Source organism: Prunus persica, chromosome G6 (genome assembly GCF_000346465.2).
Source record: "Prunus persica cultivar Lovell chromosome G6, Prunus_persica_NCBIv2, whole genome shotgun sequence".
Classification (NCBI taxonomy): Eukaryota; Viridiplantae; Streptophyta; class Magnoliopsida; order Rosales; family Rosaceae; genus Prunus; species Prunus persica.
Window position 1 is genome coordinate 1,956,767 of NC_034014.1, and position 23,191 is coordinate 1,979,957.

The 23,191-nt window shown below is 39.3% G+C and overlaps 2 protein-coding genes across 8 annotated transcripts; both read left to right on the top strand.

The window, feature by feature from the left end:
* Window positions 1,599–17,384, top strand: LOC18774532 (E3 ubiquitin-protein ligase UPL1). 3 transcript variants are annotated; one of them, XM_020565579.1, is made up of 17 exons: window positions 1,599–2,059; window positions 3,062–3,157; window positions 3,239–3,445; window positions 3,769–11,224; window positions 11,333–11,697; window positions 11,789–12,106; window positions 12,279–12,480; window positions 12,567–12,856; window positions 13,299–13,585; window positions 13,796–14,930; window positions 15,035–15,181; window positions 15,391–15,471; window positions 15,702–15,927; window positions 16,014–16,153; window positions 16,305–16,411; window positions 16,526–16,697; window positions 16,930–17,384. In XM_020565579.1, the coding sequence occupies exons 1-16, from the start codon at window positions 2,027–2,029 to the stop codon at window positions 16,626–16,628; spliced, it is 11,193 nt and encodes a 3,730-aa protein (XP_020421168.1). In that variant the 5' UTR covers window positions 1,599–2,026; the 3' UTR covers window positions 16,629–16,697; window positions 16,930–17,384. The 3 variants fall into 3 exon arrangements, with proteins under 3 accessions (XP_020421168.1, XP_007208408.1, XP_020421167.1); XM_007208346.2 differs by having other exon boundaries at window positions 1,698–2,059; window positions 3,769–11,697; XM_020565578.1 differs by having other exon boundaries at window positions 1,698–2,059; window positions 3,772–11,697.
* Window positions 18,063–23,127, top strand: LOC18774296 (pentatricopeptide repeat-containing protein At5g55840). Of its 5 annotated transcripts, none has more exons than XM_020567324.1 (5): window positions 18,063–18,376; window positions 18,494–21,996; window positions 22,094–22,178; window positions 22,290–22,647; window positions 22,751–23,127. In XM_020567324.1, the coding sequence occupies exons 1-2, from the start codon at window positions 18,217–18,219 to the stop codon at window positions 21,754–21,756; spliced, it is 3,423 nt and encodes a 1,140-aa protein (XP_020422913.1). In that variant the 5' UTR covers window positions 18,063–18,216; the 3' UTR covers window positions 21,757–21,996; window positions 22,094–22,178; window positions 22,290–22,647; window positions 22,751–23,127. The 5 variants fall into 5 exon arrangements, with proteins under 5 accessions (XP_020422913.1, XP_020422912.1, XP_020422911.1 ...); XM_020567323.1 differs by having other exon boundaries at window positions 22,290–22,609; XM_020567322.1 differs by having other exon boundaries at window positions 22,290–22,367; window positions 22,454–23,127.

The following is a 23,191-nucleotide window of genomic DNA, read 5'->3' on the forward strand; positions in this document are numbered from 1 at the left end:
CACTGAGATCATTTTAGCATTTAAGCCAAAGAATAATAAATAAATTATGAGGAACATTTTATTTTAACGAAATTGGGCCTCAGTTTTTATTGGGTTACGTTACTGGAGCAGGTTTCATGTTTGGGCCTGTTTTTTAAGATTAGGGGTAGAAGCGTAAAAGTACAAGAAGAGACTATCCAAGTTGAAGGTTTTTGAGGTTATCAAATTTTTCTTTTTTTGTTGGTGAATATTTTTGAGGCTAATTGAATTGGACCCCACGAAAGGAATAACCGACTTTAATTGCCTACTCCTTTTTTCCTTTTCACTTTTTTCATTTTGGTGATGAAGAGGAAAAGATGTTTTAGGAATATGTTTCCTCAAAGTGTCAAGAAACTTGTGGTTTGGTTTATAAAGTTATGCATTTTTAATTGGTAAGTATGATTTCTTTTTGGTTAAGTTAGGCACATCCAATTCACACTAGACATAGATAGTGGTATTTCAAGATTCTTCCAAAATCCCGAAAAAAAAAAAAAAAACATTTCAGATATTTTGATATTGTCAAGCTGAAAACACATAATTATTATAAAAAAAATAAAAAAATTTCTCGTGCCCTCCAAATGTCACCACTATTAAAGTCTTAATTGGGTTTTTGATTTATTGGTCTTGGAAAAAAAGTTTGTCAACTGCCCACACTCTTTACTTCACAATTAAGAAAGTCACAAAAAGGACAAAACAAAACATGCACACGACGGTGCTTTGAATTTGATAATGCAAACTTTATTGGCAGCAGCATCTATATTTTTAGGCCACTCTACCAAGCCAGTTACAATAAATCAATTGTTGCAACATTCATAATGCGGTTTCGAATTTGAGACCATACGTATGCAAGTCAGTACTTTTTTTCACTAAACTATACTTTGTTGTCAATGCTCATATATTAATAATTGAACTCTTGTTGTAATTATGGGTTTTAGTGAATTGCCACCATAGCTAGACTCAAAATTTTGTGCACTTCATATGACATAAAGCTTCACTAATAATTTTTCCATGCCATATAGTATTATTCATTGTGTACTTGATAGTATAAATGAAGTTACACTAGTGGGCAAAGTTGTTTTTATATTAACTTTGTACTTCACTAATTTGAAAAATATGGCAAAGTTATAAATAAAAAATAAGTACAGATTGGTACTTTACTTGTTTGATCATTGGATGATGATAAGTGTAACAACGAGACTCAAACTATTATCGTGAATACACGGATGAATATTTATATTAAATCATAAACTCTAACACATGTATAAAACCTTATAAAGAATCAGTCTTTGTGAAGTTAGAGGCGATTCTCCATTTAACCGACAATTTTTTTTTTTGGGCTTGAATTTAAGGGACACTTGGTTTGAAGGAGCAATTTAGGATACAAACTTTTCTAGACTTGTACTAGTGTTCATGCACTATGTAAATTTATATTATATAGCTTAATTCATTTCGCCCGTTAATATTTAGAAACTTAAGTATTTAATTATAGGACATTCCAACAAAAAAATATTAAATTATATATTATCTTTCTGGTTACAATTAAATTATATATTTTATCCAACAGAAAAGAAAATTTTTTTTTGTTTTTTTATTTATTTCCTCCCATTATCTCTCTCTGTGTCTCTTTTATTTTCCCATTTTCCTGTAATTTTCTCTTCCCTCATATATATACGACACTCTTAGCTTCTTCTCAGTTATTTATTTCTTCTCCAATTCTCTGCTTCTTTTTCTCTCTCTGTGCGATCTCATCAAAACCCTAATCTTGATCGCAGAAAAGCTGAAATTTCATCTGATTACTCTAGAAAAATCAAAGTTTGACGATCCGATCATCGTGAAATTGCCTGAACCGAACCTTACTCAGTTCAATTTCCTGTACACTTAATAGTTGCCTCAGAATTTTCGTTTCCCCAATTCAGTCTCTGCTCTTCGATCAATTCTTGGATTTTTGGGGATTGATCGGCTTTTATTTCAAAGAGGTTTTGATTCGTGCAATGCTTTCAGTTTCAATATGAAGTTAAAGAGGAGGAGGGCGGTTGAAGTGGTCAGTATATTTCTATCAATGGAACCGATTTTCATTGTTTTCTAAATACATGCACATGTTATATATGTACGTGAATAAAGTATTGTTTTTTCTCTATATTTTAATTTTGACAAGTCGATGGTTTTGGGTTATGTTTTTTTTCCCATTTATTTTGATTTATTTCTCTTAGTTGTTTAAGTTATGATGCTATCTTAGTGAGTGGAACTCTCTTATGCAATTGCTTATTTGGCTGGTTTTGGGCATCAATTTGCTATGTTTTCTTTGGTTTTTAAATAGGTATAGATAAAACTCAAAAAGATAGGAATTTTTTTCTTTCTCATATTAAATTGTTTATACAATTTGGAGTACAAGAATGTAAAATATTCAGTACATTTATGTTACGCACGATAAAATTTTACTTTGGGAGTTGAGTCACTGTGCTTACCTGAAAGAGTTAGATAGAAATGGTGAGTGTGTGAATGATCATAACTTTCACTATAAGCATCTAATTGAATATGGCGCTCTGAAGATTTTCAGTGATTCAACTTTGTTACCCTTATCATTTGTTGGGGCCAATAGGAGTGAACTTAACCATTTCATGCTGAGGGTTATTAAGGTTGATCCAGTCGCCCTTTGGGAAACTTTTTCCACTGCCTCAATTTCTGACACTAGGTTCAATGTTGTTTGTTTGCTGTACTTAGAATTGGACACTGTTACCAAAGTAAGAGGGGCTAAGGTGCGGTAAAACAAAGTATCTCTAGGATACAGTCTTGTTTGCACTACCTTGGCTGTGCCTTTCTCACTGTTTGCACTATGTTGTATGTGCATTTCTCACTGTTTGCACTACATTGTATGTCCCTTCCTCATTATATTTGGAGAACTTATTGTTTACAAATGATTTATCCATTTCTGGTATTTTATGTGTATATGCTGGTTGGGTACTAATTTCATATACAGGAATTTGGCGATTCTGCAAGTACTGACGATTATTATTACTTTTTGTTTGGCCTTGTTTTTTCTCAGCCTCCAAAAATTAGATCCTTCATCAACAGTGTCACTGCTGTTCCACTTGAGAATATAGAGGGACCTCTGAAAGGTTTTGTCTGGGAGTTTGATAAGGTGGTTTTTATAACCTTTACCTGTTACATTGATATGGTTATTTATATGAAGTTTGACTTATGTGCTTTGTTTTGGGTGCAGGGGGATTTCCATCATTGGGTTGATCTTTTCAACCATTTCGATTCATTTTTTGAGAAGCACATAAAATCCAGGAAGGATTTGCAGGTCGAGGATAATTTTCTAGACTCTGATCCTCCTTTTCCAAGAGAAGCTGTTCTTCAAGTTCTCCGTGTCATAAGGATAATTTTGGAGAACTGCACAAATAAGCACTTCTATAGTTCTTACGAGGTAAAAATTTCACCACTCACCTTCTCAGTTTTTGTTGAGTAATTTTCAGTTGTTTAGGATTAGTTAGTCTGCTTTAGAATTTTTATAACTTCTACATATTATTATACCATTATTGCTTTCTGGGGTTACTAAAGACAAACATCTGCCCACCTTTTATATTTGAGGTGAAAGCTTATTGAGTTGAGTTACGATGATTGATCATCTTGCATTTCATTGCGTTATTCCTTCATCTTGTCTTTAGCTAATTCAATTAGTTTTAATTTCTTTCTTCTTTTTCCCATTCATTAGTTTTATGTCATCTTTGTTTCCATATGTTATTGCAGCAGCATCTTTCATCTCTGCTTGCTTGCACTGATGCGGATGTGGTTGAGGCTTGCCTGCAGACTTTAGCTGCTTTTTTAAAGAAAACAGTTGGAAAGTATTCCATTAGAGATGCTGCACTAAATTCAAAGTTATTCGCTCTTGCACAAGGTTGGGGGGGAAAAGAAGAGGGTCTTGGATTAATTGCTTGTGCAATACAGAATGGTTGTGGCCATATTGCTTATGAGTTAGGTTGCACCCTTCATTTTGAGTTCTATGCATCGAATGATTCAACAGATGACATCCCTGCCACCCAAGGTTTACAAATCATTCATTTACCTAACATCAACACTCATCCAGAGGCAGATCTTGAGCTTTTGAGTAAATTAATTGCCGAGTACAATGTACCCTCTAGTTTAAGATTTTCTTTATTGACAAGATTGCGGTTTGCAAGGGCTTTTGGTTCTTTAGCTACCCGCCAGCAATATGCATGCATTCGCTTGTATGCCTTCATAGTTCTTGTTCAAGCAAATAGTGATGCTGACGACCTTGTTTCTTTCTTCAACACTGAACCTGAGTTTGTCAATGAATTAGTGTCGTTATTGAGCTTTGAAGATGTGGTTCTTGAGAAAATTCGAATTCTATGTCTTCTTTCATTGGTTGCTCTATGTCAAGATCGGTCCCGACAGCCTACTGTTTTGACTGCTGTCACGTCGGGTGGGCAACGTGGAATCCTATCCAGTCTCATGCAGAAGGCCATTGATTCTGTCATCAGTGATACATCAAAGTGGTCTGTTGTTTTTGCTGAGGCTCTATTATCTCTTGTCACAGTTTTGGTTTCATCATCATCAGGTTGTTCAGCCATGCGTGAAGCTGGTTTTATTCCCACCCTTCTGCCTTTGCTTAAAGATACAAACCCACAGCACCTTCATCTGGTCAGCACATCTGTGCATATTTTAGAAGCTTTTATGGATTACAGTAATCCAGCTGCTGCATTGTTTCGAGATTTGGGTGGTTTAGACGATACCATCTCTCGCCTTCATGTGGAAGTGTCTCATGTAGAAAATGGCTCAAAGCAACAAGATGAAGATTCTGAGATCATTGGGAGGAGTGCTCAAGTAGTTGCAGGGACTTCCACAGAGCTAGACAACATGCAGCCTTTGTATTCAGAACCACTAGTTTCCTATCACCGACGTTTGCTGATGAAAGCTTTACTGCGTGCTATATCCCTTGGAACTTATGCCCCAGGGAATACTGCCCGTGTTTACGGCTCAGAGGAGAGTCTATTGCCACAATGCTTATGCATAATATTTAAAAGGGCAAAAGATTTTGGTGGTGGGGTGTTTTCACTTGCAGCCACAGTCATGAGTGATTTAATTCACAAAGATCCTACCTGTTTTCCGGTCTTAGATGCAGCAGGCCTTCCTTCTGCTTTCTTGGATGCTATAATGGATGGTGTTCTTTGCTCTGCTGAAGCCATTACGTGCATACCACAGTGTCTAGATGCCCTTTGCATAAATACTAATAATGGGCTTGAGGCTGTGAAAGAGCGAAATGCTATGAGGTGCTTTGTGAAGATATTTACTTCAAGAACCTATCTGCGTGCCCTTACCAGTGATACACCCGGCTCCTTATCTAGTGGATTGGATGAATTAATGCGCCATGCTTCCTCATTGCGTGGGCCTGGAGTGGATATGCTGATTGAGATCTTAAATGCAATTTCAAAAATTGGACATGGGGTTGATGCTTCGTACATGTCAACTGATCCTTTGTGCTCTTCTACTCCTGTTCCAATGGAAACTGATGGAGAAGAGAGGAACTTGGTCCTGTCTGATGGAGGGGAATCATCCAAAATGGATAGTTCAGAGCAGACTGCCGAACCATCCCCTGATTCTTTAACGGGGAATGTTGAATTATTCCTTCCTGATTGTGTCAGCAATGCTGCACGTCTTCTTGAAACAATACTTCAGAATGGTGACACATGCCGTATATTTGTGGAGAAGAAAGGAGTTGAAGCTGTCCTGCAGTTATTTACCTTGCCTTTAATGCCTCTTTCTGTTTCAGTTGGCCAGAGTATTTCTGTTGCATTTAAGAACTTCTCACCACAACATTCTGCTTCGTTGGCTCGGGCAGTGTGTTCATTCTTGAGAGAGCATCTGAAATCAACAAATGAACTCTTAGTTTCAGTTGGAGGGACTCAACTTGCTGTGGTGGAATCTGCAAAGCAAACTAAAGTTTTGAAACATCTTTCCAGTCTTGAAGGTATTCTGTCTCTGTCTAATGTTTTGTTGAAAGGGACGACTACTGTGGTGTCTGAACTGGGTGCAGCAGATGCTGATGTATTGAAAGATCTTGGGAGTACATACAGAGAAATCATTTGGCAGATATCTCTGTGTAACGATGTCAAGTCAGATGAGAAGATCAGTGCTGAACAAGAACCAGAGAGTGCTGAGGCAGCACCGTCTAATGCGTCTGGAAGAGAGAGTGATGATGATGCTAATATTCCAATGGTGAGATATATGAATCCAGTTTCTATTAGGAATCAGCCCTTGTGGGCCGGAGAACGCGAGTTTCTTTCAGTTGTTCGTTCTGGTGAAGGTTTGCACCGTCGTAGTCGACATGGGTTTACACGCATAAGGGGTGGAAGGACAGGCCGTCATTTGGAGGCTTTAAATGTTGATTCTGAATCTTCATCAACAGTATTGGAGACATCTACTTCCCAGGATTTAAAAAAGAAAAGTCCTGATGTTCTTGTGATGGAAATTCTCAACAAGCTGGCTTCCACACTACGTTCCTTCTTCACGGCTCTTGTCAAGGGGTTCACATCACCAAATCGGCGTAGAGTTGACTCAGGGTCATTGACTTTGGCTTCAAAGACTCTTGGAACTGCCCTAGCTAAAGTGTTTCTTGAGTCTCTTAGTTTCTCTGGGCATTCTACATCAGCTGGTCTTGATACTTCACTTTCAGTCAAGTGTCGATATCTGGGAAAAGTTGTGGATGATATGGTGTCACTTACATTTGACAGCAGGCGGCGTACTTGTTATACCACAACAGTGAATAATTTCTATGTCCATGGTACCTTTAAGGAGCTGCTTACGACATTTGAAGCTACTAGTCAGTTGTTATGGACCCTACCATACTGTGTGCCAACATCAGGTATTGATCATGAAAAGACAGCTGAAGGAAGTAAACTGTCCCACAGTCCATGGCTGCTTGATACTTTACAGAGCTATTGCCGTGTGCTCGAGTATTTTGTTAATTCTTCTTTACTCTTGTCGACAACCTCTGCATCCCAGGCGCAGTTGCTTGTTCAGCCAGTTGCAGTTGGTCTGTCAATTGGGCTTTTTCCTGTGCCAAGGGACCCTGAAGTTTTTGTTCGTATGCTTCAATCTCAAGTTCTTGATGTGATACTGCCTGTCTGGAACCACCCCATGTTTCCAAATTGTAGTCCAGGTTTCATTGCTTCTATTGTCTCACTTGTTATGCATGTATATTCTGGTGTTGGAGACGTGAAGCAGAATCGCAGTGGCATTTCCGGAAGTACAAACCCACGATTCATGCCACCACCACTTGATGAAAGTACTATTACTACCATTGTTGAGATGGGTTTTTCAAGGGCCAGAGCAGAGGATGCGCTTAGGCGGGTGGAAACAAATAGCGTTGAAATGGCCATGGAATGGCTCTTTAGTCATCCCGAGGATCCTGTGCAGGAGGATGATGAACTGGCTCGGGCACTTGCTCTTTCACTAGGAAATTCATCAGACGCATCAAAAGCTGATAGTGTTGACAAGTCTGTGGATGTGCTGGCAGAAGAGGGTTGTGTGAAAGCTCCCCCTGTTGACGATATCCTTGCGGCGTCGGTTAAGTTGTTTCAGAGTAGTGATACCATGGCATTCCCATTGACAGATTTGCTTGTGACACTTGGCAATCGGAACAAAGGTGAAGACCGACCAAGAGTTGTATCTTATCTAATTCAGCAGCTAAAGAACTGTCCATTAGATTTTTCTAAGGATACCAGTGCATTGAGTATGGTATCACATGTTATAGCATTGCTTCTTTCTGAGGATGGAAGCACAAGGGAAACTGCTGCACAACATGGTATTGTGTCTGCTGCAATAGATATCTTGATGAACTTTAAGGCCAAAGATGAGTCGGGCAATGAGCTTATTGTCCCAAAATGTATCAGTGCTCTACTGCTTATCTTGGATAATATGTTGCAATCAAGGCCCAAAAGTTCTGAAAACGTTGAAGATACTCAGACAGGGTCTCTGCCTGAATCTGGAGAGCATGCGTCCTTGTCAATCCCTGCATCAGATACAGAGAAAAAACAGGCTACAGATACCCATGAAAAAGATTCTGCCACAGCATTTGAGAAAATATTGGGGAAATCTACTGGTTATTTGACTATGGAAGAATGTCATAACGTGCTAGCAGTTGCGTGTGACTTGATAAAGCAGCATGTCCCGGCTATGATCATGCAGGCTGTTTTACAGTTATGTGCTCGCTTGACGAAAACTCATTCTCTAGCTTTACGGTTCCTTGAAAATGGAGGCTTGGCAGCTCTTTTTGGCCTTCCAAGAAGTTGTTTTTTCCCTGGATATGACACTGTTGCATCTGCTATAGTTCGTCATCTCCTTGAAGATCCGCAAACACTTCAAACAGCAATGGAATTGGAGATTCGCCAAGCCCTGAGTGGCAACAGGCATGGTGGGCGTACTTCTTCAAGGACATTTTTGACATCAATGGCACCTGTGATCTCAAGAGATCCTCTGGTTTTTATGAAAGCTGCTGCTGCAGTTTGTCAGTTGGAGACATCAGGAGGTCGGACCTTCGTTGTGTTACTGAAGGAAAAAGAGAAGGAAAAGGAAAAATCTAAAGTATCAGCTGTTGAGGCTGGATTATCTTCCAATGAATGTGTACGGATTCCTGAAAATAAGCCACATGATGGATCAGGTAAATGCTCAAAAAACCACAAAAAAATCCCTGCCAATCTCACTCAAGTGATAGATCAGCTTCTTGAAATAGTCTTGAAATACCATTTTCCAAAGAGCCAGGAGGACTGTGTGAATAACCTATCTGCTATGGAGGTTGATGAGCCTGCTATGAAGGTAAAGGGTAAATCAAAGGTTGATGAGACAAGGAAATTGGAGTCTGAATCTGAAAGATCTGCAGGGTTGGCCAAGGTGACCTTTGTTCTCAAGTTACTGAGTGATATTCTTCTGATGTATGTACATGCCGTTGGGGTTATACTTAAACGGGATTTGGAAATGACTCATTTGCGGGGATCTAATCAACTGGATGGTCCTGGACTTGGTGGTATACTTCACCATGTAATTCATCGGTTGCTTCCGCTCACCATAGATAAATCTGCTGGACCTGATGAATGGAGAGACAAGTTGTCTGAAAAAGCTTCTTGGTTTCTGGTAGTTCTGTGTGGTCGTTCCAGTGAAGGGCGCAGACGAGTAATTAATGAACTTGTTAAAGCTTTATCCTCATTTTCTAACTTGGATTCTAGTTCCACTACGAGCATCTTATTGCCGGATAAAAGGGTTTATGCTTTTGTTGATTTGGTGTATTCTATTTTGTCAAAAAACTCATCATCCAGCAACTTACCTGGTTCCGGGTTTTCACCAGACATAGCGAAAAGCATGATAGATGGGGGAATGATTCAGTGTCTGACTGGTATCCTTCGTGTGATTGATTTGGACCATCCTGATGCTTCCAAAACTGTGAATTTGATACTCAAGGCTTTAGAAAGCCTAACAAGGGCTGCTAATGCTAGTGAGCAATATTTTAAATCTGATGAGACGAACAAGAAAAAATCCACAGGGTTAAATGGAAGATCTGATGATCAGGTAACTGCCGCATCAGGGGATAATACTGTGGGGCATAATCAGAATATAAGCAGTGAGCAGGATGCAACAGATGCTGTACAGACCGAACAAGTGGGTCAAGGAGCTTCTCAAAGTGAAGGTAATCCTGATGCAAATCCAAACCAGTTGGTGGAACAGGACATGAGAATAGATGTTGAAGGACCACTAGCTTCTAATCCACCTATGGAGCTTGGGATGGATTTTATGCGTGAAGAGATGGATGGTAATGTATTACACAACACTGATCAAATTGATATGACTTTCCGTGTTGAGAATAGGGCAGATGATGATATGGGTGATGAAGATGATGACATGGGTGATGATGGTGAGGATGATGAGGATGATGATGAGGGAGAGGATGAGGATGAGGATATAGCAGAAGATGGTGGTGGTATGATGTCTCTTGCTGATACTGATGTGGAAGACCATGATGATACTGGCTTGGGAGATGATTACAATGATGAGATGATAGATGAAGACGATGACGATTTTCATGAGAATCGTGTCATAGAGGTGAGATGGAGGGAAGCCCTTGATGGGCTTGATCATTTGCAGGTACTTGGACAGCCTGGAGCTACAAGTGGTCTTATTGATGTTGCTGCTGAACCTTTTGAAGGGGTTAACGTGGATGACCTGTTTGGTCTACGAAGGCCATTAGGTTTTGATCGCCGCCGTCAGACGAGTAGGTCTTCCTTTGAGCGAACTGTTACAGAAGCAAATGGCTTTCAACATCCTCTGCTTTTAAGACCTTCTCAGTCTGGGGATTTGGTCTCAATGTGGTCAGCAGGTGGAAATTCATCCCGGGATTTAGAAGCCCTGTCATCAGGGAGCTTTGATGTAGCTCATTTCTACATGTTTGATGCTCCTGTTCTTCCATATGATCACGTACCAAGCAATCTTTTTGGTGACCGTTTGGGTGGTGCAGCACCCCCACCTTTGACTGATTATTCTGTAGGTATGGACTCATTGCAGTTATCAGGACGAAGAGGACCAGGTGATGGTCGATGGACTGATGATGGCCAGCCTCAAGCAGGTCCTCAAGCAGCTGCTATTGCACAGGCAGTGGAGGAACAGTTTATATCTGAATTACGAAGTATTGCTCCTGCTGATATCCCTGCTGAACGACAGTCCCAGAACTCCAGAGTGCAGGAGAAACAGCCAGATCACCCTCCTTTAAATGATAGTCAAGTAGCAGCAGAGAATGATGACAGCAGCCATCAACGAAATGAAGATCAAAATCAAGACAGGGGTGGTGAAACAATACATCAAATCATCTCAAGTTCTGAGAGTGTTCCCTGCCAAGAACAAGTCAATCCAGAATCTGTTGGTTCCGAGGTACCTGAACCAATGTCAATTCAGCCACCTTCACTGAACAGTACACCAAATGATAGCATGGACACTGGTGATGGGAATGGTACTGCTGGTGAGCAACTCGGGTCAGTTCCAGAGTTAGACAGTGCTGATTTACAATGTGAAGGGGGTTCTGAAGTTCCTTCTAATGTACATGATGTTACAGTGGAGGCCGTGGGTTGTGATGGATCCTCAAGAACAGAGGGCCAGGTTGGTAATGTGTCGGCAAGTTTCGGCTTCGAAGCACCTAATCCAGGTGATTCTCATACTTCTTCGGTGCCAACAAATGTTGATGTTGATATGAATTGCATTGATGAAGTAAATCAAACGGGCCATCCCATGCCTGCTTTTGAAAATGGTACAGATGAGCCGTCAAGTCAAAACACATTGGTTGCTCCAGAAGCTAATCAGGCTGAACCAGTTAGTTTGAATAATGAGGCTCCTGGTGCTAATGCAATTGATCCGACCTTCCTGGAGGCTCTGCCTGAAGATTTGAGGGCTGAAGTTCTTGCTTCACAGCAAGCTCAGCCTGTTCAACCTCCCTCTTATGCACCGCCTTCTGTGGATGACATTGATCCTGAGTTTTTAGCTGCCCTTCCTCCAGATATCCAAGCAGAAGTTTTGGCTCAACAAAGAGCACAAAGGGTTGCACAGCAGGCTGAGGGACAACCAGTTGACATGGACAATGCTTCGATAATTGCTACTTTTCCTGCTGATTTACGCGAAGAGGTTTCCATCTGGAACTGCATCTTTTCATGACCTTGATTGTAGTGATTGTTTGTCTTAATATGTAGTAATCCTGTATTTTCCGTTTATCCAGGTACTTTTAACTTCTTCAGAAGCTGTTCTGTCTGCATTGCCTTCTCCATTACTTGCAGAAGCCCAAATGCTAAGAGATCGAGCAATGAGTCATTATCAGGCTCGCAGTCTTTTTGGAAGCAGCCACAGGCTAAATAATCGGAGAAATGGATTGGGTTTTGACCGGCAGACAGTAATCGACAGGGGTGTTGGAGTCACAATTGGTCGGAGGGCAGTTTCTGCTCTTGCGGACAGCTTGAAGGTTAAGGAAATTGAAGGAGAGCCGCTTCTGGATGCTAATGCTTTGAAAGCCTTAATTAGGCTTCTACGACTAGCCCAGGTAAAACCATATTCTAATTATGGGAATTGGAATATCACACGTGCTAGCTAGATTTTTTTTGGAAGTACTTAGCTGCCAAACTGGTAACGTGCAGACATGCATTCACGCATAAAATCATTTATTGAATTATATTCTGCTAACATGGTGGATTTGTTTTGGTTTGCGTGTTTAGCCCCTTGGTAAAGGACTCTTGCAGAGGCTCTTGCTAAACTTGTGCACCCATAGTGTTACAAGAGCAATCTTAGTTCGTCTTTTGCTCGATATGATCAGACCTGAGGCTGAAGGCTCAGTCAGTGGACTAGCAACTATTAATTCCCAAAGGCTTTACGGTTGCAATTCAAATGTTGTTTATGGTCGATCACAGTTGTTGGATGGTAATCATCTGATGCAGCAATAAATATCTACATGATTTTTTATTTTTGAACTATGAATTTATATGTTCTATTTTCATTTTCAACAGGTCTTCCTCCCTTGGTGTTGCGTCGAATTCTTGAGATATTGACTTATTTGGCTACAAATCATTCTGCTGTGGCAAATATGTTGTTCTACTTTGACTTCTCAGGCGTTCCTGAACCATTAAGTTCTATCCATATGGAAACCAAGAAGGATAAAGGCAAGGAGAAAATGGGAGAGGGAGGATATTCATCAAAAATTTCTGGAAACACGCAGGACGTGAATGTTCCCCTGATATTGTTCCTAAAACTCCTGAACCGGCCTCATTTTTTACATGGCACTGCTCATCTTGAGCAGGTACAACTTTTTTTTAATTTATCGTGAACCATTTTTTGAATGTGACCCCAAGCAGAATGTTGTTTGTTAATTTTGTCTATACAATTATAAGGGTTAAGTCTCTTGTTTGGTGTCCACCTCCATATTACCTCAACTGTACCTGAGAGATTATCTAAATTTAAAATTCAATGTGTTTGAGTGTAATTCAATTGTTTAAAATGTCTAACTCATCACCCATTATGGACCAAACCCCGTACCTGCTCCTTAACTATTTTGCTCTTGTTAAAAGTTTTTAAATAATTAAGATGGCATATGGTAGATGACTTGCGTCTTGCTTGCCATATATCTTGGTGTAACCTGGAGTCATAATTTGATTATTTAATTTTAAAATCATAACTTGCTATCTATCCAATATTTTTAAAATTCAGCTCAATCTTATGGTTTTTTTTTTTTTGTGCTACAGGTCATGGGCCTGCTTCAGGTTGTTGTTTATACCTCAGCTTCAAAATTAGAGGGTCGTTCTCAATCTGAAAGGGTAGATGGGAATTCTCAAAATCTAGCCATAAATGAAGCTTCAGGAGATGGTCAAAAGGGTCCTGCTTTGGAACAAGAATCTGATCATGGGGATAAGCCTATTAGTGGTGAATCATCAACTTCAGATGGAAAGAGGAATACAGATACTTATAATATTTTCTTGAAGCTGCCAGAATCTGATCTGCACAACCTTTGCAGCCTTCTTGGTCGTGAGGGGTATTATTAGTTCTCTAATTCTTATTTGCGTTATTTGAATGTATGCGCTATTGTTTAGCTTTTGACTGTTGTGCTTTATTTGAGTAGTTGCTCCTTAATTTGTTACGTGCATTTCCTTTACATGCATATTATACCAGCCCGCTCTCCTTTGTGCTGCTATGTGAAGTATGTTGTAAAGGAGCATCTAATCTCGTTTGTTTACTTGATTAGGCTTTCAGATAAAGTTTATATGCTTGCTGGTGAGGTCCTGAAGAAGTTGGCTTCAGTTGCAGCTGCCCATCGAATTTTTTTTATCTCAGAGCTTTCAGAACTAGCTAATGGGTTGAGTGCATCAGCTGTTGGTGAGCTTGTCACCCTCCGAAATACACAGATGTTGGGTTTGAGTGCTGGGTCTATGGCTGGGCCAGCAATCTTACGTGTATTACAAGCACTCTGCTCACTTACTTCACCTAGGGCGAGTGAGAATTCAGGACTGGAGAATGATGCGGAGCAGGAGGAGCGTGCCACCATGTCGAAGCTAAATGTGGCACTTGAGCCATTGTGGCAAGAATTGAGCAACTGTATAAGTGCGACTGAAACACATCTGGGTCAGAGCTCTTTCTGTCCAACCATGTCTACTATAAATATTGGGGACCATGTACAGGGTTCTTCTTCTTCGTCTCCTCTCCCTCCTGGAACCCAGAGACTCCTGCCTTTTATGGAGGCATTTTTTGTTTTGTGTGAAAAGCTACAAGCAAACCTCTCTATGACACTGCAAGATAATGCGAATGTGACTGCAAGAGAAGTCAAAGAATCTGCTGGAAACTCAGATCCTTCAACTGCTAAGTGCCACAGTTGTGGGGATTCTCAGAGAAAATTTGATGGTGCTGTCACATTTACAAGGTTCGCTGAGAGGCATCGCCGGCTTTTGAATGCCTTTATCAGACAAAATCCAGGTTTGTTAGAGAAATCCCTTACTATGATGCTGGAGGCACCAAGGCTAATCGATTTTGACAACAAGAGAGCATATTTCCGGTCAAGAATTAGGCAACAACATGAGCAACATCTCTCTGGTCCACTGAGAATAAGTGTTCGCCGGGCTTATGTTTTGGAGGACTCTTACAATCAGTTGCGCATGCGGCCTAATCAGGACATGAAGGGACGATTAAATGTTCAATTCCAAGGGGAAGAGGGTATTGATGCTGGCGGTCTGACACGAGAGTGGTATCAATTACTATCACGGGTTATATTTGACAAGGGTGCATTGCTTTTCACCACTGTAGGAAACAATGCAACTTTCCAGCCAAACCCCAATTCTGTCTACCAGACGGAACATCTTTCTTACTTTAAATTTGTGGGCCGTGTGGTAATTCTTCTCGACCATTGGATGAGTTTTTGAGACTTGTTTTATGATCTTTTCGTGTCTGTATAAGATTTCTCTTTAATTTTTTCTGGTGTGATTTTATTCAGGTTGCAAAGGCACTTTTTGATGGGCAACTTTTGGATGTTTATTTCACTCGATCCTTCTACAAGCACATACTTGGTGTAAAGGTGACTTACCATGATATAGAGGCTGTGGATCCTGATTACTACAAGAATTTGAAGTGGATGCTGGAGGTTAGTGGGATTTTGAGCACAATCTAAATTTTTTTATTATAAATCTTTCAGAGTTGGATGGGGCTGAGTTTGGTTTTAGGTTTATATCTTGTTAACTGATTGAATGTATGCATCGGTCATTCGGAAATTCTCTTTTCTGATGGTTTTGCTGCATGGATTAGGACTTTATTAAGTTTTTGTTTCTCTTTATGCCTTTTTTACCCCCCCAGAATGATGTGAGTGATATACCTGACCTGACGTTTAGCATGGATGCGGATGAAGAAAAACATATCCTTTATGAGAAAAACCAGGTAATTGAATGTCAACTTCTGATTGATATGTGAGTTTTATTATTTATTTTCTTTATTTTTGAAAGCACTTTGTTTTTTTATTTATTTAATTGTTTAGTCTTGCTTAAATGTCAATTGATTCTTATTTAACTTTCATTATATTTTTGAGTTCATGGGTTTGACTAATGTTTGTTTGTTGTGTTGTTTGGTTTGTGTTTTCCTTTTTTGTTTTCCATCCTCTTCTTGAAAAGGTTACTGATTATGAGCTCAAACCGGGAGGAAGAAATATTAGGGTTACAGAAGAAACTAAGCATGAGTATGTTGACCTTGTAGCTGAACACATCTTGACAAATGCTATCCGTCCTCAAATTAATTCTTTCCTGGAGGGGTTCACTGAATTGGTCCCGAGAGAGCTTATATCTATTTTTAACGATAAGGAGCTTGAGCTACTTATCAGTGGTCTTCCAGAGATTGATTGTGAGTTGCCTTTTATATGAGCTTATTTAATAGATAATCTTCTTTTGCTTCTCTTGAGGTATCTGAATGGTGCATTGGCCTTGCAGTGGATGATTTGAAGGCCAACACTGAGTATACTGGCTACACGGTAGCATCTAGTGTTGTTGAATGGTTTTGGGAGGTGGTTAAAGGTTTCAACAAGGAAGACATGGCAAGACTGCTGCAATTTGTGACTGGAACATCAAAGGTAATGAGAGGTTTTATTTTGGGTGCTAATAGCAGCAAGGGCTTTTCTATTCCTGTTTTCTGTTGATGCATGAGCCCCAAAACAGGATTGTGAGTTTTTCTGAATGGATACATTTTATGTTAGTGGAGCTAATGTATTTGTGGTTTTTCAGGTTCCGTTAGAGGGGTTCAGGGCTTTGCAAGGTATCTCTGGTGCTCAGAGATTTCAGATTCACAAGGCATATGGAGCTCCTGACAGGCTGCCCTCTGCTCATACATGGTTAGTATAAACATAGTTTTTGTGCACATCTTACTGGGAACAAAATATATTTTTCTGCCCGCTTCCATGCTCATCAAGCTTGATGTTTCTAATGGATTCCTATGTGATCTCCAGCTTTAATCAACTAGACCTTCCTGAGTACACCTCCAAAGAACAGCTTCATGAACGGTTGATGCTTGCTATTCATGAAGCTAGTGAAGGATTTGGCTTTGGTTAACAAAAAGAACCTCAGCTGATATTGTTGCCCCAGCACACCAGTCATCGCGCTTATAGTTACCATGTACATGTCAGTTCAACGTCCTTTTCCTTTTTTTATTTATTCCAAATTACTTTGTTAATCTTTTCTATCCTTTAGTTTTTTCAAGTTAAGATAATATGTGATTTTCCTCTGGTCTCTCTATAACTGTAGTGATGGTTGAAGTGCTAACTAATCATCCGTATTGTATGTACACACATCTGATTTATTATTGAGTACTTACCAAAGTATTTCACTCTTATTCTTCTTCTTCTTTGTGCAGATGAAAGATCCGAACCGAAGCTCCCAGAATTATAGCAACTTTGATGGATTTTGTGAACTCTGAAAGCATTATCTATTTTTTGGAGGCCGGAGAGCAAAGCTTTTATCAACTATATACAGCAGATGATCATTATACTTTTGCTGACTCATGTTGGCTCCTCAGTGACAATGGCTTGAAAATTTGAAATTCTTTCTGTGGATTCTTACAATGTCCGAAAATTGGGGAGTCGTACAGATGATGGGGGATAGAAAATCTCTTTTTGTTGTTTATATTAGATTTCTTTCTATGTTATGAGTTTATGGCCAAACTGCCTTTAGATTAGTCAGTTTCACTTTCTCTGACCTGAATGTTGGTAATAAGCCTAGGAATATGTATATTGTAATTCCAGACGGATGTTTTTGGGTTTTAATTGAAGGCGAGAAAGTGATTCAAATTTTGCCCTTCATTTTTATTTATATTTTTTTCTTTCTTGGGTTGGAATTGGATGCTTTGATTTGAGTCACCTGAAATGTTTCTGATTTTTGTGTCTTCTAGATGATCATGGTTCAAGATTGAACGGATAAGCCCCGGCGACACCATCCAAATGAAATTACTATTATTAGCCTCTAACCTTAATTGTTTTTATAAGTTTTGGTTGATTATTCTAGAAAATCAGAGCTTTTTTCTTCGGGTCAACAAAAATACAAATATATACTTAGGAATACATATTGGATCATTTTATTTTCTCATAATAATACATTTGTTTTTTCTACATATTATGAAGAGCATCTACATATTTTTAGCTTCTAAAACAAATGCGTTTTTTTAATAGGTTGAAATGTTGGTTAAAATTGAAGAGGAGTGGGAATATACAATTTTCAACAAAGGGAGTGTAAATGCACAAAAGCGGAGTGGGAAAATTAGCACCATTTATTTATAATCTCAAATTTTCTTACCATTTATTTATAATCTCAAATTTTCTTAATGGAGAAAGTGGAGAGGTACCAAAAGAATCAACAATTTCTTTTCTTGGCCCCTAACTCTTTTTATAAATTTTTTTTATAAAAAGTTATATATATTTTTATTAAAATTCTTTTTTTTATTTATTTATTATGTATAATAGTTTTTTGTGTAGCAAATTATATGTATAAGCCATATTCGTGTGTTAAATATTTCAGCCGGTGGATGTTATCCAACGGGTTGTCAGTTAGTCGTGTTCACCGGCGCTCAAAGATACGCGCTCTTTATCATTTCCTTCAGTGTGAAAAAGAAGGCGGTCATGAGAAAGAAGCATAGCACTCAAACTCAATGTTGTCCTCCTCAACGACTAGAGGTAAACAATTCTCTCTAATTTCCCACCGAATTTCAAAGTTCAGAGCTTTTCATGCTTTCTTCCAAGACATCAAAACAAATCTTGGAGATGATGATGCCAGAAACATAGCTCACAAAAAAAGCACACAAACCTCTGGTATGTCACTTTCTCTACGCTTCTCGCTGAGTGTGTGTTTTGAGATTAAAGTTTTGATTTTTTGGGCAGAGTGTGCTTTTCTTTTAGGCTAAACTGTTATACATTTGGGAACTACAGGCACAGAAATGGAGAAGAGCATATATGCAATTCTCACCATAGACCGTTGGGAGTCTCTGAACCACATGGATTATAGGTTGGCTTCTCTTAGACCAGTACATGGAAGGCTGGCTTTGAAATTTCTCAATTGGGTCATTAAACAACCTGGTTTGGAACTCAACCACCTCACTCACATACTTTCTGTTACAACCCATATACTTGTTCGAGCTAGAATGTATGACTCTGCCAAATCAATTTTGGGGCATTTGTTGCAAATGGGAATTGCCCCAAAACCTGTTTTTGGTGCTCTGATGGATACTTACTCTCTTTGCAATTCAAACCCTTCAGTCTTTGACCTTCTAATTAGAGTTTATTTAAGGGAAGGAATGGTTGATTATGCTGTAGAGACTTCGTATTTAATGGGTTTTCGGGGATTTAGGCCGTCCACTTGTACTTGTAATATGATCCTAGCTTGGTTGGCAAAGGACCAGAAAGCTGGGTCAGTATGGTCTTTTTTCAAAGAAATGCTTGCCAATAAGATTTGCCCTGATGTCGCTACGTTTAATATATTGATTAGTCTTTTATGTGTTGAAGGGAAGCTTAAGAAAGCTAGTTATCTTCTGAGAAAGATGGAAAAGAGTGGCTATGTTCCAAATATAGTTAGTTATAACACTTTGCTCAATTGGTACTGCAAGAAAGGGAGGTATAAAACAGCCTTTGAGCTTATTGATCACATGGGTTCTAAGGGTATAGAAGCAGACGTATGTACATATAACATGCTAATTGGTGATTTATGTAGAAACAATAGGAGTGCAAAAGGTTATTTACTGTTGAAGAAAATGAGAAGGAAGAAGTTATCTCCTAATGAGGTTACCTACAATATTCTTATTAATGGGTTTGTGATGGAGGGGAAACTTGGTGTTGCTACCCGGGTTTTTGATGAGATGTCTACTTTTAATCTTTCACCGAATTTTGTTACTTTCAATGCTTTGATTGGTGGACTCTGCCAAAATGGTAAGCTTGAAGAAGCTTTCAGACTTTTGGACATGATGGAAGCTATGGGACTAAGACCTAATGAAGTCAGCTATGGGGCTCTTTTGAATGGGCTGTGTAAGCATGCCAAGTTTGATTTAGCAAGAAGTCTTTTTGAGAGAATGCGGATGAATGGGATTGTTATTAGTTGTACTATATATACAGCGATCATGGATGGGTTATGCAAAAATGGGTTGCTTGATGAAGCTATGCAGTTGTTTAATATGATGGTCCAGGATGGTGTGGATCCTGATATTATAGCATTTTCGGTGCTTGTAAATGGACTTTGCAGAGCTGGGAAGATGAAACATGCAAGGGAGATACTATGTAAGATTTATAAAGCTGGCCTTGCACCGAATAGAATAATATGTTCTACTTTAATCTACAACTCTTGCAAGATGGGCAACATAGTTGAAGCGTTAAAGATTTATGCTGTTATGAATCACAATGGCCATGGTGCTGACCGTTTCACATGTAACATATTGGTTGCTTCGCTTTGTGAAGCTGGAAAAGTAGAAGTGGCCGAAGATTTCATGCGTCATATGGGCAGTATGGGTCTTGATCCCGATTCCGTTACTTATGATTGTATAATAAATGGCCATGGAAACATGGGAAATGGATTAAAATCATTTTCTATGTTTGATGAAATGATTAAGTCAGGTCATCATCCAACTCCATTCACATATGGAAGTATACTGAAAGGGCTATGCAAGGGTGGAAATTTTGGGGAAGCAAGGAAATTTTTGAAGAAACTCCACGGCATTCCATCTGTTGTTGATACTGTTATCTACAATACAATAATTTATGAGACATGTAAATCTGGAAATCTGCAAGAGGCTGTTTCCCTTCTTGATGAGATGGTTGAGAATAATGTTCTGCCTGATGATTATACGTATGGTAGCCTTCTTGCTGGGTTATGCCGGAAGGGAAAAATGGTTGCCGCCATCCTGTTGTTTGGGAAACTCATGGGAAAAGTGACTTGCTCACAAAGTGCAATAATGTATACCTGTCTAGTCGATGGCCTTTTCAAGACTGGCCAGTCTAAGGCTGCTTTGTATCTCTTTGAAGAGATGGAGAACAAAGGTCTATACTTGGATACTGTTGCTTGTAATGTCATGATAGATGGATACTCGAGGATGGGAAAACTAATGAAGGCAAATGAACTGTTTTCAACTATGAGGAGCAGCAGATTGTGCCCTAATTTGGCTACTTATAATATTCTCTTGCATGGATACTCGAAGAACCGGGACCTCGTGAAATGCTCTATGTTATACAATAACATGATCCGGGCCAGATTATTTCCCGACAAATTGACTTGCCACTCTCTTATTCTTGGATTATGCGAGTCCGGTATGTTGGATGTTGGCCACAAAATGTTGAATAAGATGATAATGGAAGGTGCTATAGCTGATCATCTAACAGTTAACATGCTTGTTAGCAAGTATTCTGAGACTGGTAAGATGGTGAAGGCCTTTGAGCTAGTTAGTGTCCTGAATCTGTTACGAGTTTCTGCTAATATAGACACCCACGTTGCTATCTTGAATGGACTATTCAGAAGCCAAGATTTCCAAGCATCCCGTGCCCTTCTTTATGAAATGTTGGAAAAAGGTTTCACTCCCAAGGATACACATTATTTCACCTTAATTAATGGTATGTGTAGAGTGGGAGATATACAAGGAGCATTCGAACTAAAAGATCATATAGAGGCTCTTGGTGTTACTACCAGTGACATTGCTGAGAGTGCTCTGGTTAGAGGGCTCGCGAAATGCGGGAAGATTGAAGAAGCAATGCTGGTTCTTGATCGCATGCTTCGAATGAAACTCATTCCAACAACTGCTACTTTTACTACTTTGATGCACATGTTCTGCAAACAAGCCAACCTTGCAGTGGCTCTAAAACTGAGGGGCACAATGGAATGCTGTGGTGTGAAGCTTGATGTCCCTGTGTTTAATGTTCTCATTTCAGGCCTTTGTGCTAATGGTGATGTTGTGGTTGCATTTGAGCTTTATGAGGAGATGAAACAAAGAGGTCTCATGCCCAACACGACAACTTACACTCTGCTCATTGGTGCTGTTTCCTCTCATAATAATCTTATTAAAGCTGAACAACTTTTGGGAGATTTATCTGAAAGGGGACTGATATCTGGAAATTTGGATGGAAGCGCCCAAATGCTACATGAGGGGTTGATGAATGCAATGGGAAGACTAAATTCTTTGAGGCGCATAAAAGGAACTAATACTAAAGAGAGGTAGTAAAGCTGTACTTGGATTGGGATATACGACCGCAATGGGCTTTCATTACTTAACCAAGTTATGATATAAACTTTTCTACCGGAGGTCTGATGGGAGATGGGATTGTGATTGGTTCACTTTACTTAACGAAGTTTTGATATAAACCTTTCTACTTGAGGTCCGTTGAGAGATGAGACTGCAATGGCTCTCATCGCTTACTGAAGTTATAATACAACATGACGTTCTGCTATAGTTTATAGAGTAAGCTGCATTCTCTAATACCTTTCCTTATCTTCCACTTTCTTTAACAACATATATCTTCTTGTATTTATTAGTAATGTATTTTCTGCTACTTTAGGTGAAATGCAGTCTACCTCATGCTTGGATGTCATGTTTTGTGATATGATATTTGTTGTGGCAAAATGAATCATGCCCCATTCTATGTGAGTTCCAACTTTTACTTAATGCATTTACAGGCCCCTGTTTTCTTTTATGATCAAGGGCTACAGGTATTTACCCTTTTAACACTAATATTTTCTTTACATTTTCTTTAGGTAACATAGGCTTCTTTCTGGAAACAAGTGCTGGAATGCTAAAGATGCTCTCATATAATGCATAAGGTTTGCTGATAGGTAATATGCTATTATTTCTTTTAGGTGGTTCTTTCTTTTATCGCCGTGTCTGATTATTTCATTGTTGCACTCCACCTATCAAATAGACGGGCTCTTGGTTTCTGTGCAATGGATAAGGGTTTAAGAGCAGACTCTTGCACATGATACTTCCTTCCTATAAACATGATTCTTGAGCTAGTTTATTGTAGTTGAGGAATCAGGATGTTTGAGAGAGCAGTGTCATTTGGCTCACTGCTTGGAAGGTCAGGATCAGTAATCAGTGCCATTCGTTGCCTAATCAGTCAGTTTTTTTTGCCCAAAAATACGTTTATGCAAAGCTTTCCACCATCCCCAAAATCTTCTTGTTTGTATCAAATCTAAGTTCACCATTTTTCTTTCTGCAGTGAATAATGAATTATAATCTATCCTGGGGGCTATGACTAGCCAAATTTTGGTTAGACACGTCACATGCCAATAAAGGTGGAGGAAACAGCTCTTTGATAGAGAAAGAAGTTGGCCATTGATTGAGGGAGCCAAATGAAGCGGGTGTCTCAATCTACATCTTCATTTTGCACCTGATGCTGGAGGCACAGGGACTTCACTGCAAGGGAATATGTTGATGTGCTGCCATGTATTTTAGGGTTCTCTTTTGCAAAATATAATGCCTTTGTTATGGGCATGGCAGACAGAATCTAGCAAAATTTACATGGATGAATTGCTATTGTTGACTTTGTATAATTAATAATGTTCATATTGATTTGTATATATTCACATTGTCTCATCTTGTCTTCTTTATATGTTCAAAGCTTATAACTTGCAAGTTGCAGAGTTTTGATGGGCACAAG